Source organism: Phaenicophaeus curvirostris, chromosome 1 (assembly GCF_032191515.1).
Source record: "Phaenicophaeus curvirostris isolate KB17595 chromosome 1, BPBGC_Pcur_1.0, whole genome shotgun sequence".
NCBI classification, from domain to species: domain Eukaryota; kingdom Metazoa; phylum Chordata; class Aves; order Cuculiformes; family Cuculidae; genus Phaenicophaeus; species Phaenicophaeus curvirostris.
Window position 1 is genome coordinate 34,497,552 of NC_091392.1, and position 19,419 is coordinate 34,516,970.

The 19,419-nt window shown below is 40.1% G+C and overlaps 1 protein-coding gene across 1 annotated transcript in view; it reads left to right on the forward strand.

Moving 5' to 3' along the window:
* MON2 (MON2 homolog, regulator of endosome-to-Golgi trafficking) overlaps window positions 1-13,572 on the forward strand; it is a 101,110-nt gene extending 87,538 nt beyond the window's left edge. The window contains exon 35 of the mRNA XM_069852369.1: window positions 13,546-13,572. Coding sequence (XP_069708470.1) covers window positions 13,546-13,557 — 12 coding nt within the window. The 3' untranslated portion in view covers window positions 13,558-13,572. The remainder of the gene's footprint in view (window positions 1-13,545) is intronic.
* Window positions 13,573-19,419: the final 5,847 nt, after the last annotated feature.

A 19,419-nucleotide genomic window follows, 5' to 3' on the forward strand; every position in this document is an offset into this window, starting at 1 on the left:
AGAGGGGCAAAAAGTCAAACCAAAAAATTAGACCTTTCTTTGAGAGCCTCTGTGATGTTTCCACTTCTGGTATTGATGCATAAGACCTTCAAAACCTTCGGAAAAAATGTATTGCTATATCTATAACCCTTGTAATAGGTATTAATTCAGGTAAGGAAGCCACTGCCTAGATCCAGTTTTCAATTCCACCTACGTTGACAGGACAGATCACACTATTGCGTGTTTCCCTGAATGATTTTTAGCTGTGTTGTAGCTGAACCCTGAGTTATATCAGGAGGAAGATGAGGCCAAGAAGGTAGATGTTTAATGGCGTGTGTTCTTTTTGTTCTCTCTCTTCCTAAACTGAGCATGTGTATTAGAAGCTGAAGGAGATGTAGGGCCAAAGTACAGTCCTCTGTGGAGCACTGTGTCTGTGAGATAGATGCACAGGCTAAATAGTGCAGTCTGACTCTTACTTGTGAAGCCCTGGGCATCTTCCAGATTAACAGGTCACCTCTGTACCGCAAGTCAGCAGCTGTGCTTTGCAGTAAGAAACTTATTCCTAAATTTCTTAGCAATGCAGACTGCTGAAGTGAGGAGGCTGTTCGTCTGTTGCATACCTAAGGGCTACACCAGCATGTATAATTTGTATAAGGGTCTTACATAAGCTACAGCCCTCCAGCATGTCCTGCAAAGTTGGTTCACTGCTGTATGGCATCTGGTTCTTGCTGCTTACATCTAGCTAGGACTGCTTCAAGGCCATCTGTGTTGCACAGGATGGAACAAGGATATCTACAATGATCTGGTTGGAGTTTGGATCTTGGATTTTCTGTCATACTAGCACTCAAAAGCTTTCCTGTCTGGAAAGCTGCCTGCACCTTCTTATAGGTCTAGGTCAAACTGGAACTTATTCCTCATTGAGGAGAGATTTTGGTGTAGGTGATAAAGGAGGGAAGATGTCAGTAGAGGCAGGACAACTGCATGAGCAGGACAGTTTTCACAATTTGGGGTGAAGAGCTGTTACTTTCCTAACTGCATCAGTGTATCAACTGTTGAGAAGGTAACTGCCCTCTATGAAGCCTTGCCTGAGTTCTGGTCTCCTGGTGGACAGTTACTTTGGAATGGGTAAATCTGATGTCTGAATCCATGTTACTGGGTGATTTGTATCATGGTGATGCAAAACCTCACCGTTTGCTGGAGATTACAAACAGGATCTAGTTTTCCGTGTGACATCTTCTCTAGAGTTCTCAGGCTAAGCAGAAAATAGATCACTTCCTTACCTCCACTTATCTACCTGCCTTACCTCGTTAGGGGCCAGTATCGATGTATTCAATGGGCTGTCCTGAATATGTGATATCTGTGCTTCCTGAGGTTATCTATCTCTCTCTTAAGTGCTACTGGGATGTACACTGTCATTGTTCATATCCATCTTGTGCTGCTGTTTCACGTAGCCCTATCTAATTTACGCAGTGATTCTAGTTAGATGCTGAGATTCTGCAGCCTGGAGACCTAGTGTGGCAGTGTAATAGTAATCCTTTGAGCTAGGCTCATTGCTGATGCCATCCATACCATTGTGGCCTTTGATGCTGCAAAGCCTGAATATGGACTCAAGAAACGCTTCTGTTGGCAAGGCTGCAGTAGGTTTCTTCTGTATAACATCATGTAGGTTTGTATGTACTGTTTCAGGCCCACCTCATGTCTAGGCATTTGTGCATATCATTTCAGACCTACCTTTCAGACCTTGTAGGTTTGAAATGGTACATACAAATGTACAATATGAGAGCTAGCACTATTATACACATTAAATGTTTATAGGTGTGCCAGTCTGCAAGCTACAATGCCGTTATTTTCCTGGTCCCTCAGGCTTCTTCCCTCTCTTGTGACCTAGCTTTTTCGCTACTCCCCATCCTTATGAATGTCTGTCATCTTTCTGGTGCCTGAAAGATTGCTTGCTAGTCATGATAGTCCCTTGTGTTGTACATGGTCTGTTATGCATCCTGTATCCAGCTGCTGTCTTTGCTAATTTAGTACACGGTCATAGGCTAGATTTGAAAAGAAAATAGGGAAGGATGGCAGAGGAAGCAAGTGCTTAAGTTTATGAATCCTTTTTTAATGGTTAAAAAGTAAAAATGGTCTAAAGGGCAACAAAGTGCAAGGTAAACAGTAGTTTTACTAATCAGAACCTAAATAAAACGATCAGTGCAAGGTCTAGTGGGATCAGAGATCCTTAAATACTTAAGAAATATGTTCTCTCCTCCCTTCCTCAACCCTGCACTATCTATGGCCCTGCTGTTGTAATAACATCACAGTGGTGTTTAGGCTATCACATGTCTCCTGACAACACCCAGCAGTGACCATATGAGCAGCAGGTGGCTGAATATGAATCTGGAGACATCACACAAACAGTCCAGGTGCCATTATAACCTTCTGCTTCAGAAAGCCCTAATGCAGGTGGCTCAGGTGGTCAAGATGATGATGTGTAAGCCTGGCCAGATGGCTGTGGTCAGCTCTTGCCAAGGCCAGACTTGCCATTTGCCCAGAAAATTCTTCATGGTAATTCTGAGGTCTTTGTGGTACCCTCCACAGCCTCCTGTTGACATGTGTGTCAGGAAAGGTTGCAGGCAGCTGTGGAGCACCAGGGCACACCTTCAGGAGAATCAGCAGAGGCAGAGAGACTGAACCACTGGAACTGAGGCATGTGTGGGGTGGTTTCCCTGCCTGGCACATGTATCCCAAGGCCAAAATTTGCAGTTTTTTATATGGATATCATTATTGTTCACTCCAGTTATCCATGCTAAAGAAAGTGAAATACTGTCCGTAATGATAGCTACAGATGCCACGGTGATTGATAGGACATTACATGTGAAACATTTACTGTTAGAAGGCAATCCAAAATGTTTTATTAGTCACAGTCCAATATATTTAATACTGTCAATCATGAAGTACCATATCTACTAGCAAAAAAAGTAGGCTACATCCGCAGGATGTGTTGTATAGAGACCTAAAAGTAGTTTGAGGTAACAGATGGCAACTCTTGGGCTGTTATATAAAATTATTTGTAAACGTCAGGGAAAAACATAAAAATAGAATTAATTCAGTCAAAAATTCCTACTGGTTTAAAGAACGTTCAGGAGATTATATCTGATGTATAATAGGAGTGTTTGACAGGAAAACGATAGCAGTGGACCCAATGTTTTGAAAATTAAACCTAGGTGGTACAAGAGGCGAGCTTCCCCTCTCTTCACCTCCCTTGGAATTCATTGAATAAAAAGATGTACAGCTTTTATCTGCAAAGTCAACACAAGTGTGGGTCACCATACTTACAGACTTCTGTGTTCAATCATGATGCAATGGAATAACAAAGTCCTCAGGCTGAGCAAAGGCAGCAAGGACTGAGGTGATTTTACCGTCTTTGCTGACTCTGCTCTAGTCTCAACCATTACCCAAAATAACAAAGCTTGGGTACTTTTGATTGCCCCTTTGTACCTAATTTTCTTCCTCTTTTTTTCTCTAGTCATCTGATCTGTGCCATTATGCTAATCAGGTTGTGTTTAAAAAGCTTGTTTTCTGCAACCCTGTGGCCAGGTAAAAACTGGTGGGTTTGATGTGATAGTAGTTTTGGCTGAGCTTGATGTGACTGAAGTATTACACTTATTTTCTCATAAGTGGTGGCTGATATGGAGGAACTTAGCAGGCCCAAATTATGTCTTCTTGTTTGTTTAACATGCGAGTTTTTTCCTCCCTTTCGTGTTTGTTAAATGTTTGTACCTCCCTTTCAGCTTCATGACATGAATCTCTTGGCTATTTCAATTTGTTTTCCCACCCCTAGAAACACCATTAATGCTTTTGGTTTCTCTAGACTGTCAAAACTGGAACATTTTTTTTCTGTTCTATATAACGCGTATCTAAAATAGTGGGAAAAGGATACAACTGAAGATTTAAGTTACCCTTCCAATTATTTAATGGGGTAGGGTTTGCTACTGCCTCCTCCACATTCTTTATAAAGGGCTTACATGTTTCTAGTATGGTTATCTGTGACAGGATTAAACAGGATGAGACTGCTGGGCTTGTAACCCTGACATTTAATACGGTACAAGATAGCATCATGTTAACTGCTTAGTACTGATTTTGGCAGTATACATGGACCAAGGTAGTCAATGCAGGGACTACATCTCATTAAGCAAAGATTTAGAAGAGGGAGTGATGTCAATTGTAGTCCTCCTGAAGTAGACTTCTGCTACTGTACTCCAGTATACAGAAAGAAAGCTGTTAAGCTGAAGCGATCTTCCCTTCATACAGCACTTGATCATTGTATATTGATGGACTGGTCATCTTAATTCAGAAAGAAAATGGGACTACTGGAGAGAATTCAAAGAACAAAGTGTTTGGGGAAAAAGTCTCAAGACGCAAGCTATATATGTGTTCAGCAGATCAAAGAAAAGAATGGAAGGTAACTCAGCACTTACATATGGCAAAGTGATTGTGGGGAGCTTTTAATAATACATAGAGGCACAGAAGATGCAGTTGTCTTTTATGCCATTAACTTCTATAGTTTGTGTGCTAGGAGTAATAAAACATTTGAATAGTTGATGGGGGAAAGTGGTAGAATTGAAACATGCTATATGTCTTACAACTGTCTCTTTAAACCACACACACTGATCCATGTTTGATGTTTGATATTTGAAAAAATTATATGGCAAATATACAGAGCAAGTGATGACAGAGGTACTGCTGGGCCAAAACGGTACCTGGGAATGGCTGTCTTCAGCATCAAACTCCATATCTACTCAATGGCTATGCTTCTGCAGTGAGTTCAAAGCAGGATTCAAATCTGGGTCATTGGAACAGTCAGTCCTTTTTTACTTGGTGCAGTAGGCCCTGGATCTCTCTTAGGAGTCAGTAATTCTGCAGTCCTTACTGTACTTAAATTCCTCAGCTCCACTGAGTCCAAAAGGACCATGACCATGGTAACGGTTCTCTCTCTGTAGTGTCTATAGCTATTAACTGAAAATTCAAAGTCAGCGTTTTCCTTCCTCTATTAACAATGCACAGTTCTGTGAGATACATTTATTGCACGCGTTCAACTAGTGTTTCCTTGGCTTCGTATCCTGCTGCCTTCACCGTTCCTAGAAACCACACAAGCCTCTATTCCTGGTTCTGTTTCACAAGGCACATGTCTACCTCTAGCTTAGGGACATTCTTTTGGCCTTCTTTCTGACCATAGCGAGTCATCTTTAGTGTCATCCTTTCCGCTGGATGTAACTCTTCTGAAGGTATTCTTAACACATCTGACAGATGTGTTGGTCATGGGACATGCCCAGAACAGTTCAACCACAAAATTCACTTCTGGGTCCTGTCTTCATTCCCTGCATCTGGGCAGCCTTCTGCCCTCTCAGTGGCAACACCACCCAGCCACAGCTTTATCTGAAGAAGCCCAGGTCCTTTGGTTTCCTTTCCTTCTAGCTGTAGCAACATTTGTCCATCCTAACCTGTACAGAGATAGGTATTTTCTTCCTTGAGCAGCTGCTCAACTCATTTGCTCTGCCTGTCACCAAAAGCCAGATTGGCTCATCCTAGTAGAGTGGTAGTGAGTGAAACCCACTACGCCCAACGCTTGGCCTGTTGCTGCAAATTTACTCAAAAGTTTAGACAGCTACTGCTGTAGTGGCCTGGAGAGGATGAGGAGAAGTGGCTGTTGCTGAAAGGCACCCTTCCTCTGCTTTTTTACACAACAACCCTGCAGGTCTTTTTGCCTTGCCTTTTGTGTTGGAGTGGGAACAGACTCAGGAGGTGCTGTGTTGTGACCTTGAAAGAAAAGGGCTGTAGGTAGGTGAGGGGGTTTTTTTGGTTTTGTTTTTTTTTGGTTTGTTTTTTGGGTTTTTTTTTTAAGTAGTCATTGTCAAATACTTAGTCTAATATTGCATTGTTTATTATAGTTTAAAAACACTTATTTCTTATAAATGCAAAGTTTATATGCTATAAGAAAAAAAACACTTGCTAAGCAGTGGTACTGGTTTGCAAGTGGATTACGATCATTTTAGTGTTAGGAATGACTGGAACAGAACACTTCTTTTGCTTTCACTGAAGCTTAGCTTCCTTTGCTATCATCACTGGCTTTGGGTGTGAATAGTGCATTGCATCTCTTTGGGTGCTTATTCAAGTACGGCTACTGCAAAGGGTTTTGTTTAATTTTTAAACTTTGGTTTCAAAAAACCAACCACCACCACCACAACCAAAAGTTATTGTGTCAAACATTTTTTCTTTTTTAGTTAATTCTTGCATTAATTCCAGCAGGTTTTTTTTTTTTCCAAATTACTGAAAGCGTTAGAGACACTCTTCATTCAACAGTGTGCATTTCCACCTAAGCCTTTTCTGGCTGTAGAAGGCAACTGGGGAATTGCTGGATCCACTGCTGGGTATGGTCAGTATCCTTTTGAAGTAATGCAGCTCATATGCTCCGTTTATAGCATTTGAGCTACTGTTACAGGAGGAAACTATCACTTAACATTGGCCATCAGATCAGTCTACATTATGATTTGCTTAACAAAAAAAAAAAACAAACCAAAAAAAACCAAGAAGAGCCGTGATAAAGGCTAATTTCCTTAGTTTCCTCATTATTTTCTACATGGATGATATATGCATTTTTAAGCATCTGTGCCTGTGCCAACAGATTTTTCTCTTAAGTTAGTGCCAAGGACACTCCTCTGTGGTCTACTGCATCATAGCCAGCTGAACTTAATCTCTGCCTTGTTCAACACTTGAAAGGAGCCATTTACAGATTTTTTTCGGGAAACACGGCCTGAGATTTTTCAGCTGCCCCAAGTGAACTTGGGGAATTAGTGAGAAAACTAGGACTTGAACAAGATGGTACACAAATGAATCTGGGGGTTTGGAAGAAGTAATTTGAAGCTATGCCAAAAATGACTAACCTCTTCTATTGAGTCTATAAATACCCGTTTGAGGAGACTGCAGCCACCTGCCACAGTATTGTCACCTACACCACAGGCTGGTGCAATGGCTGTATTGTTAGGCGCTGCTTTAAAACAATCCTGATACTGAACCTGACCCAGAACACGGTTTCCTGTTTGTAGTTCAGGTGCATCACTGTGTAACACAAGTTGTTTAGCTGCCTTTGTATTTCTAGCAAGAGCCTGTAAAGCTCTACTTGTCTTAAAACTTACAGGAAACAAGATAAAGAAGCAAACAAGCTCTCTGCCTCACTGTGATACCTGAGGTTATCAGAGATGCTTGTGCATGGTAACTACACAAACAAAAGAAGCAACTGCTTGAAAAGCAGGCGTGTGGTTAGATTTTCTCCCCCTCTCACTTCCCCCTTTTTTTATCCATTATAACTGGAATTAGACAGTCTGCAGGGTGGGTTGTGAATCGTCGCATTTACATTGGTATTTGCAAATTATGGACTTGATAGCGTACGAATACCACCTCATGAAAGAACATGCTTCTTTTTATATAAAGTATATAAATAAGCAAGTCTTTAATAGTTGCACAAATGTAAGATGAAAATATGATCATTTACTCTAGCAATTTTTCCACTTTTTAATTGAGTTTCCATTTTTTCGCTATTTTCTCTTCTTGGATTTATAAAGTAACTTCCATTCTCCTTCAAGGTATTATGCAGTTTGAAAAACGGGCAGATCTTTACGTACATGTGGAAAATAATTTTCTTAAAATGAATGCATCTATTTGGGCACTTTTTCACAACTTTGTCTGATGGATCTTATTTTCCATTTTATAAAATTATTATGACCATTCCCGTGTGACCGTTTTCATTAGCTTTTTCAAAAATGCGCTGTAGTAAAGAGAATCCTAGGTCTGTGACTGAAATCAGACCAGTTTCAAACATAAACTAATGACCTCATTTGTCTTGCATAAAATACATGGGTTTTATTTTTGTTGGAACAGTATTACCTTACTGTGTAATGAACATGAAATATATCTCCTGATTCAGTGTTCCTATAACTTAACCCCTTCCTCCTTTTCTGAATTTGGTTATTTCTTCCTGTCAGTACTACTTCGCATCTCTCCCAAAGCTTTTGTTTACTTCAGCTGACTTCTTTATTTATCAACATATTGAATTTGTATTGACAAGACTTTTGCTCTTTTTCATTTCAAATAATGCTGGTAAGAATCTTAATTTCCCTACACTACTCTACAATTATTAATGAATACATAGAGAAGTGTGGTGTTGCAGGAATGGATTCTAGTAGAACACATTTCTAGATCTTCTTCCAGTTAATACTATCACCACTTTATTTCTCTTCTCCATTAAGTTTATTTCCCTATCACAGAAAACAAGTTTAGTCATTTGCACTTGAGTTCTGATGATCAAGTTGACATTCTGCATAATTATTGTCCTACTGGTGCTTGAAATTTGGGCAGTAAGCTTTGTATTTAATGATAAATATGAACTGTAAGCTCTTATACATTCATTTTGAAATAGTTTATGTATTTGCCATTTCCCAAAGCTCTCTTACCTCAGCTAACCTGATTATGTAGAAATAATGGTGGATAATTCCATTTAAATATTGCTATTTCTTTCCTTTAATTCTCTATAAGCACAGATTTCTTTCTAAGAGAAATTCTAGCTAAAACTTGTGACAACAACATAAGTTTAGATGGATTCTTGAAGACAACAGTGAAATGGGAGTGAAGGAGAAGAAGATTAGATGGGTGACTTTTTGTAGGTATTTACCAAAATAGAACACTTTGAAAAAAAGACAAGCAAATAGTGGAAGTGACCTTTTGAATAACTGATGCACAATTCAAATTGACAAGATTGGCTAGTGAAGGAAAAATAAAGTTGTAGAACAAGCTTCCTTTACTGAAGGAGAGAAAAGAGAGAAAGCAGGAGAAAATGAAGTAGCAGATGAGTAGAGGACAGAAGGCAGCATCAGCAGAAAAGAGGAAAAATTTTGATGGTAGTGTCTGGTGCCCAAGGAACAGCGTACATGAGAAATGTGCTGTGAAAGAGAACAGGTGACAGAATGGTCTAGCAACAGAAGAAAGAGAAGATGGGAAATCTAAGGAGGATGTAGTTAGTATCAGAAAGAGGACGTGTGTAACTGGTACTTCCTTCTGAAGAAAAATGGGGAGACTGTCATTAAAATGCATCCAGAAGTATGTTTGCTGAAAAAAAAAATTACAGATTTGGATCTGAAAACTTGAATGATACAGTGAACAGAAGTGTACATATTTCCTTGAAATTTCAATGGAAATTTCCCATTTCCTGCAGAAGGAAGGGCAAAGGTGTGACGACCAACATATGACTCGAGCTGCTGCTAAGATTAATGGATCACTGAGAACAGTACAGAAAGAGAATATTTCTTAATGGACATGCTAGTATTATGGATACTTTCAGAGATTCAACTTAGACCCGTGCCAGGGGCCATTAAGTTGAGATAAAGCTGTATTTACATACAATCCATGCCGATGTGAACAGAAAGAGGGAGAAAGGGCATAGGATATGAAGACTTATCACAGAACATGGCATGGAGAAAGACAGACAAAGTGCAATAGTCAACCTAGCAGATTTCTGGAATCAGGGGGAAAAAATATTAAAAAAAAAAAAAGACTAGTGTTTAGAAAGCATTTTTTAAACTTATGAGAAGGTTTATGTGTGACAGTTGTAAAACCAGCAAGGAATAAAATCTGGGTTTCCAAGAGTCCACTCCTATTGTATGCTCTTAAATGTTTATCTAGATATCCTCCAACTGTTTCTTTTGATCCTGTCTTTTTGGCAACTTCTTTTTGTTAATCACAGTTACACAGTGTTGCAGCTTAGAAGTTTTTAAACATTTCAGCCTTCCCCATGTCTCTTGAAACAGGGAAGGTGAATCAAATCCATAGTCACTCTTTTGTTGTTCTTTCTTTCTCAAAAGTTTGTTCTGCTTTAGAAGGTAACTTCACTTGGGGTTTTTTAACAATTACTTTGCTATAGCTGAACACTTTCAACCTGACTTTCTAAGAAAACAAGGTTTATGTGATTGTGCATCTGCTAATCTTTTCTTATGAATCTTCAATCCATTAGCCATTTCATCCAGATCTGACCAACAGGAAGAGAATTTAGAAATATTAAGTTTCTGAAGAAAAATATGCCTTCATCTAGACAGCTGGATAGAGAGACTGCTAGTTGAAGGTCTGTAAGTGCTCACTCTTACAATTATTTTAAATCCGTATCAGAAGTCATCCTCTAGGCACAAATCTAGAGGAAACCAGGCCTGACTAGTTCAGATCCTTCACGCTGCCCATCCCCTGCCATGTAGCAGCACCAGGTGGTGGCATTCATAGGACTTCAGCCTAGCAGAACTGATGTTCTCAAGGCACGGTTTAGAAATGTCAGATGACAGCCACACATCTGACTTAACTCTTACTGTGATGCTAGTGTAGATGTGATGCAGTGGTGGGAATGAATGAAAATGGCTGGACTCAATGATTCGGTGGGTCTCTTCCAACCTGGTGATTCTATGATTCTATGAAATGAAGAGTTTGTGATTGCACTTTAAATGTCTGTTACCTTCTTCAGCTGTTCTGCCATTTCTATCCCTGTTGTCCCCCAGATTCTGGTGGTGGATTTTACCTCCTGGTTTCAGAAATGTTGCTATTATAGCAATACTATTTTTTTTATGATCTTGTATTTCCTAGCAAATCCTGGTTTCTTTGTTCTGTACTTTCCAAATTTAATTAGTCTGATGGGAGAGAAAACACGGTGAAGATAGATAGAAAAAGCGTTGTAAGGAAAACATACGAAGCTCAAGAGCTTTGCTGAACTAATAGGATACCTGCACATATCATTCTTGGTCCTGGTTTTAAAGGGCTACTGCTCTGCTCCCTTCCCCCCTTGAATGTATCTAAATAAAGCATGCTAAAAACTAGCATGGGGTTTCTCAGCAATACTGAATGATTCTGTGATAACCACAGCCTCTTTTCAAAACTAAAAATTCTGCTGTCAGTAAAAAAAAGATAACATGGTGAGAACAAGGATATCTCATGGTGGTTCTTTCATTAAGTGTCATTTTAAGAACTTAAGGTAATTATGTAGAAGTTCTGACTTGGGAGATTTTACTCTTCTGAGTAATTTCTTGAAAACTTGCGTGTCTACCTTTGCCTGTTGATGTGGATGATGGAAGGTGGCCTAATGCTAGCCACAAGAAATGACTGTGGATGCCACAACAGTAGAATGACATTACAGATGAAGCCTGTTTCCATTAAAGACTGAAATTTAAGTTAAGTAGCTCTGACTATACTTACCACTGATGATAACGAGCAATTAGTTCCTTTCTGTAGGAAGTAGACTGGAAGCAAGAAATACAGTTTTCAGCCTTTTTCTGTTACATGAATGTGTATCATGTAAACAATCTATTTCCTTCTTCCCATCTGAAAGACTGCTTTTATGCATAACTCAGGCATATATTCTGCAATACTTTTAAACCCTGTAAGTAATAGCTGTAATCTAGAGGGTGGTGCTTTGCATATGAGGTAGATTGACTGCCTTCATCCTAAAGATAAATATAGTTGATCATACATCTTTTATCTCACAGACCCTTACTGTGATAGTCCCTGTCCAGTTGTGTACTGCTTTCTCTCTGTTGCAATATCATATATTTGTGCAGTAGCAACTGATTACTTATAAACACTCTCTCCAGCAAAACTCCTCGTGTCTCCTCTTCTCAAATATCTGTTGATGGCATCACTCAGTGTTGAAAAAATTGCCATTCAATGTTGAAAAAAATTGCCATTGTCTTTGTGATACCTCCCATGGAAGCAAAATTGAGGTTCACAAATTACTTTCCTTACTGCAGTCCTACAGCTTCAAGACTCTACTTTGAAGCTTTCTCTTACCTCTGCATTTATAAGCAATGATGTGCTGTACACCTGACTAATAATTAACAGCTTTTTTTATGAGGACTGGGTCAGACTGGGTAGGTTAGTGGTCCTCATCCTTTTTCAAGATCTCAAGTAATGTTACAACTTCTGAAAAGGTAAAAAAACACTCCCCACCCCCAGTCTTAAGTCAGTTCAATAAGCTTTATTATAGTGATTTTCATAAAATTGAAGTAAATATGAACACAGCATTCATTTCAGCTGTTGGAGATAGCTCTAGAGCTTGGTACATAGAGCAGAGCATCTCTGATCTGCTGTAACAGGCAGATTTGTTTTGAGTTTGCATAGTTCATGTGGTTCTTCTTGTGGTGCTGCTATCACTCACAGTGGTGGCTGGTCTCCCACAGTGGTATTTGCTTGTCCCTCTGCCTGTGCTGCTGCAGTGTTGTGTGGGAAGGTGACACAGCTCGTGTTCCTGCAGCTGTAGGAGCCATTGAGCACACACTCCACTTTTCACAGGCACTGACTTCACTCCAAACACCTCCTTGTGCCTGCAGTCCTATATAAATGCAGTACTTTTAGCTTATGATTTTCTCACATGCATTTTATGAGCTTATGTGGACATTATACTTTGCTGTAAGATGTGTAGCATTTTGACTAGAGTGTTGTGGAGAGGCACTCACAGAACTTTCAACTCCAAGGGTAGAACTGGGCTTTTCATTCAACTCCTAGGGCAGAACTGGGTTTTTCGTCGTCGCACCATGTAATTTGAGCCTAGCAAACCCCCAAGCAGTGTCCTGTCTTAAGCTATGGGCATACTTAAGAGACTTGCAACAAGATTTTTTGTTGTGTTTTGTATGTAAATATCTAAAAGTAGCTTTAATCGCAGCCTTGGGCAGTCAATGATTTCCTTCTAGTGTTTTTCAGAGGAAGCCTGCTTCTGCTCTTTGTTGTTGGGAGCCAGTACTCCATAAACGGGAGTAGGAGGGTTGTGAGTGGATCCAGAGCTAGGAAGGGCAATACGGCAGCAGACGAAGGGACTGTCTCTTTCCTTGTTTTAATGGTAGACTCTTTGGCACTTTAGTGTCTTTGTCTGCAGGTGGCTTTTGTAGACATTAAAGACACCTTTACATGCAAATGATTCTTAGAAGTTCAAAGAAATGGAGGGTGACGATGTGTAAAATATCACCTCATAGGGCTTGGCAGTTATTAGAATTCATTTCAAAGTTTCAGTCATGTCAAATGGTCTCTGTGGCTCTTGCTAAAGCAGGAATATTTTTGCAAACATAGTAACTGAACCTTTTCTTTTAAAAAATAAAACCAAAGTAGCTAAATGTCATTCTATATATTCTAGTTCTGAACTGCTGGTTCTTCAGCAGTAAACAAGTCACATAGTCTGGACACTGAGATGCTAATTAAACCATCCTTAGGAATGGTTTAGTGGTTTAAGAGAATTCTGAGATGAAAAATATTCCAGGATGTTGAGAGGAATATAGCCCCTAAAAGAAAATGTCTTTTAGGTTGTTGTTCCTTTGATTATAAAAAAAACAGTTGTACTTTTAAACTAGCTTGTAAGACTCATTTACACTTATGTATGTAGTAGTGTAAGGTGTTAGAAGGAAGTCAGTGGTAAATTGAGGGATTGAAAAAAAAAAGGTGATCCATTTGCTTTAGAAGTGGCTGTTGCATCCATGCTGTTGAGGATGCTTATTTGTATTTTCCCAGAATGAGATCTGAACCCCTCCAGAATGGGCTTTAAGTGGGAAGAAATATCTTATAGTGTTTTGGGAGGAACAAAGTTTTGTTGGTATGCAGGTCAGTATTCTGAAGAAGCAGCTTTGTTTTATTTATTTAGGAGACTCTTGTCATCTGTTAAAACAGAAACATTCTAGTGTGCTACTCACCTTTATTGAGTATTCTTTCCCCCAAAATATGAATTTAAGCAAAGTAATACTGCACGTAGATTATCAGATTCTTCTGATGTCTCTATAGTGTGCTGTTGAGAATGACACAAGGCTGATGGCAACACATGATGATGGCAAGAAGATGTACAGACTGACATACAGCTTTTTGTATTCTTTAGGTGCATGATGTGGGCTTCAGCTTTATTGGTGTGGGGTTTTGGGTTGTTTTTATAGTTACCATTGGCCCTCCAAACCTTTTAGTGAGATAGAGAGCTGTTCATTTATTCTTCAATCTCTTGACAACATGTATGAGATTTTGTCGGAGTTTTTGTACGTATGTCATAATTTATTCTATTGTCTTATATTGTCTTTTCACTTTTTGAAATAACGTCTTATTTCATATTTTGGAGGGCTAAAATATCATTTTCTGCTTTTCCTCCTTGTTGCACGGAGATTAAATGGACTACCTTACGTTCAGGTGAGATAGCATTTCATCAGGATAGCAAAATGACTGTAAGCGTTCAGCCCCCATGGATAAAAGCCTGCAGCATTTGTCTCCCACCTTGAAAAGTGGCAAGACAATTACTGAGATCCTTGTAGATGGGCTTTAAAGCTGGGCATAATCCAGCGGTGAATGAAATGCAGAACTATCCAAATCAGTGACATTTAACCCAACCACGCGTCAGTCCAGGTGGCAAGATAAATTGGTACTCAGCTGTTTCCAGCCCATTTTCCTGGTTAATGCTCTAAATACAAGAAGTAGTATTGGCATCTCCTATATGATTTTGTGCATGTGCACATGCTTGTGCAAACACAATTTATTCTGTATCCAAATTTTCCATTGTAGGTAAACTTCTAAAGTATCCGTGTTTCATTTCACGCTCTTCTTAAAAGCAGTTGTTCTTTCTGGAGAGAGCACTCACCTTTCCCTTTGCCTTTCATCCTTTCTCCTCTTATTTGTGTGAAGAAATTGCATCACTCAGTTGTGACATTTCAGTAGAGGATGCTACACTCATTTTAAATATTCTTTTGAAACAAAACCTAGATGCATTTACTCATCAGCAGTTTTGCCCTATAAGTTCCATAAAGAGGACTGAATGATAAAAATAGTATGTGAAGGATTTAGGTGTTTCCGAAATCTACTCTTAAAAAGAGCAAGAGCCATTAAGCCCTTGTGCCAAATTTTTTCTCTCTTCCAAAACTATTTCTGATTTACTGTAATGCTTAACAATTCTATTTCACAGTGTGCTTTATATTCCCAATAACAGCAAAAAAAAAAAAATTAAGAAAAAACAACTTGCAAATCCAAGACCGGGCGTCTGTTTCTGTGCAGTTCTAAATGAAGCCTTACCATTTCTTAACTAATGAGGATCTTTTCCATGTGGAATAAATTCTTAGTACTTAGCAGCATTAGTAATGCTTGAAAAAAAAAAGTATTTAAAATGGTTCAGTTGCCAACTGCCTTTGACTGTCTCAGTAAGACATTGAAACAGACCTTCTGCTCTAAATTAATAAGGCCAATCACAGCCACACAAAGCCCAGAATGACCGATCATTCTTCTGGTGTCCTCGCTATCTTTACCGAGGTCAGATAAATCACTTTCAAGCTGTTAAATCAATGATCATAAATTAGGGCTCTGTTTTTACAGCGCCTTGTGGGAAATTCTCATGGTTAAATTAATCTAACAGCTGCAGTGAAGAGCACCTCCCACAAGATCATGTCAAAAGTTCTCCCCCCAACCACTTTTTTTTTTTAAAAAAGGGGGAAAAAGGACTGAATTATTTGTTTTTACCTAGCACACAAAATGGAATCCCTCCATCTATCCCTGCTAATTCGTGTTTCAATTGTACCCAGCTGTTTAAATTGCACTGCACAGAGATTGCCTTGATCCCCAGGTGCTGGTACTCCATCTGTGCTGCTCTGAGAGACTATTTACAGCAGAGGTTAGGCCAGCGATTGCTGGGATGGAAAACTCATTTCTCAGCCTGGCTTTTATTTACACTCTTATTAAAGATCCTTTCACTCATGTTGGAATGGCAGCTAGTGGCTGCAGTGAGCGTTTGGCATTGAGCCAAGCAGCAAAATTACCATGTCGATGAAAGATAGCCTGCTTCCATTTTAACCTTTCACTGTTCTCCCCTTTCCATCTCTATTTGCATGAAGAAGGATGATTATTGAAAGATACAGGGGGACAAAGGGATGAGAGAATCCTTGTCAGCCGAGCTTTTCAAGGGATAAACCAATGGTTTGTGACCAATTTGGAAAAATCTTTCCTGCCTTATTAATTTCCTACTCCTTTCCTGTAATTGCTGTTAGAGTTTGTTTTCACACGAAGCAACAGAAGTGCTTGCGTCCCCCACTGCTTCCCTGTGCCTTGTGAATGCAACCCTGGGATATGTCTGCAATGTTGAGGTTTCTACTTCATCCCCAATGCAGGTCACACAGAGCCACAGCAACACCCTCAAAGCATTTTTTTCCTTACAGATATGCCTCTTAGAAATGAATCACCTTCCTGGGAGCAAGTGGCTCATTGCACATAGCGTGTTTTGTTACTGGGGGAGGGCAAGGGAGAGTATGAACAGTTGCATGGGAAGGCTGGCATTCAGTCACAATGTTAAGGCCCTAGCTGCATTTAAAAATAAAAATAATAATTTCTCCAGAACACTCAACACGTTTGTTTTTAGGAGCAACACAGGATTGGTGAAAAGCAACAAAATCCACCTCAGCTGTTGTGAGACAGCCAATAGTGAATGTCAACTATAGCCCACAGCACAAGGAGACCCTAAAACCTCAAGCCTCCCTGCCAAGCTCCATTTGTGAGGTAGACCATGACCTAAAGTTCAGCAGGAGTGTGGGTTCTTGACTGCTAGCAAAGACACATTTTTCTTTCTCTTTGTCTGTTTCCAGGGCAGAAGGAGAGATAGGTCTATTTATTTTCCATTTTCCTGAGTTGAGGAGCCTCTACTGAGAGGCTTACAAGAGCTGGTCTTCTTGGTCCTGAGCCTTATTTGGGGTAGCTGCAAATAGCAGCTTTCATTCAAGAAAAAAAAAAAAAAGGGGGGGCTATATCCTGAAGGATTTAACCCTCTGCTGACATGTTTGTGTCCTAACATTGTTCAGCCACTGCTTGACCTTTCAGGTCCCTGAGAATTGGGGTCTCCACTAACCACCAGGAGGCTCAGATGCCTGCTGCTGGCCAGGGGCAAAGCCATCTGGTGGCCACAGGCTGGTGCATTCCCAGGACTTGCAGATATGGGAGGCTTTTCAATATGGAGGTAGCTGTTGAATCCTCCAATGAATTAACTAAATTGAGTTCTTCCCAGTTTTTCACAGAAAGGGTCATCAGTCACTGGCATAGGCTGCCCAGAGAGGTGGTTGAGTCCCCATCCCTGGAAGTATTTAAAGGTGGGTAATGAGGTGCTCAGGGACGTGGTTTAGTGGCAGATTGGAATGGTTGAACTCGATGATCCAAGAGGTCTTTTCCAACCTGGTGATTCTAAGATTATGTATATAGTTAAAAAGTTATGAATTCGGTTTCAGTATTCTGCAAGAGCTTATTCATTAGCACTCACTCTGTGCCTTATAGCTGACTTCAGGACTCCAGGTTAGTTGGATGGTGTCTTCCTCATATCCTAATTGGCCAAGTACCTGAATCCCATGCTACCTGCTTTCCTAGTGAAGCCAGCACCAGGGAAATCTTGCAAGAGAGGCAGCAAAGCAGCATTACTGGGAAATTGTACATAACCATAAATCTAATCTTTTTTATTTTTTTCCTCCTCCTTCCTTTTTTTGGCACTAAACAGACCTTCCCTAGAACACCATTCTTAGAAAAATGTAACCACAGCAAGATTTACTGTCTGAGCATTGTGTTTAATATTTTTCCCATTCATAAAATACTTGTATGTCTGGACATGAGTCTTAGTTTGAAGGGTGTGTTTTGATTCTTGTCTGGCTCATTTAAACGGCTTCTATGGTCGTCCTCAAGTGGAGAAGGGCTAAGACTGATGTTCCAGCTCTTATAATATATTCTCAGTTCCCCGATGTTAAATTCAATTGCATGAATGCTGGTGAAAAACAAGCACTAGGAGGAGGTGCAAAGACCAGAAAAGTAATTTTTTTTTTCAGTTGGGAGCAAAGTGAACTCATTCTGCAGAAAATGCACTGTAAGAAGTTTGTATTAGGAGCTTGTTTGTGGAGTACCTTGATCTCAGCTAGATGAGATGCAGTTGACATTTGGCTGACAAAGCTCTAGGGAAAGCTGGAGGATGGTAAGAAATAAAACATTTGGGACAATTAGCTGTGGTACCAACCAAGGAACTAAAGTAAACAAGCACAGTGTGGGGATAAGAAGATCTTTCAGAATCAAAGTCTGAACTGCTTAAGGATGTAGCCAGACCCTGCTTTTTGTACATTCTTTGGCAATTCCCTATTTGAGTAATTGGTTTGTCTGCTTCTAGATCCTGGAGAACTGCAACTGAATTTGGCTTCTTGTCTCCCCTTCCCCATCCCAGTACGTGCTGTGATACTGCACTGTGCCATGAAACAGCTGCCTCAGCCCACATCCGCTGAGGCGCTCCAGCTGCAAAGGGCTGCAAGATTAAAAATTAAACTAATATACATTTAAGAGATCTGGATGGGCAGACTCAGCGTAAATTTTTGAAGAGACTGAAATGACTGCAGGTGTGGCAGTTGCTTTACGGACTATTGTACTGGGCAGAGAAATGGCCTCTGTTTAGGAACAAACTGTCATAGTTGATGAGGTGACTGTCTAGTCATTTGTCTTCAACATTTACTCTCATGGGAAAACAATATCTTGTCTTGTAGTTTTAATTCATGGATATTGCACAGACCTTCCCTTCCTGAAACAAAAATAGCAGAATTTCAGGTTTGTTTGCTTAGTCCCCAAGAAGCTGTAGCAATAATTACAGAAATAAGCAACATCTGTCACATCAGAAGCTAAGAGCTGCATCTGAGCTTGTGTGATAACCTGCAGATCTTCCAGTTAGTTCATAGTTTGCTGATGAGACGTAGTTCCTTGGCGAATGAGTGGGCCAACGAACTGGGGAAGCAGTGGTGCAAAAAGTAGAACCCTCTGAATCCAACTGCAAACTGCAGTTTCCTCTTTAAAACAGCAGAATTCCCACGTTGTGTGGTTGTATTTTTCATTTTGAGGTAAATAAGCAATGCTGGGTTAATGAAGAAATAATTTCCCTTTCTATGGGACTTCCCTTTGGCCACCAGCAATTCCTGCATTGCTGGTACTTCTGTCTGTATCAGCAGCCGTAGGAAGCAAGCTGGCGACAGGGGCAGCGAGTGGATTGCCAAAGGACTTGTTGGCATGTCTGAAACAGCAGTTAACTACTCCAGAATGTTTTAAATCAAAGAGAAGCATGGTAATGAGAGGAAGGAAAAATACCACGCATAGGTTAAACGAACCAGAAAGATGCTCTGTTAGGGTACACTCTGTTGGGCAAGGCCTTGATTGACCACAGAAATGAAAAAAACAACAACCCAACCAATGGATTGGTAAATGCAGGGACAACTGTGAAGCTCAGGGATGATGCCAAATGGTTGCAGCTGGTTATAATGCTGTCTTTATGGAAGAAAGCCATAAGGGATCACCTTCTACGGCTGAAGAGAATAAATGCTTAGGAGTAAAGATCAGGGACGTTTTGACTCTTCAGAGACTGAGAAA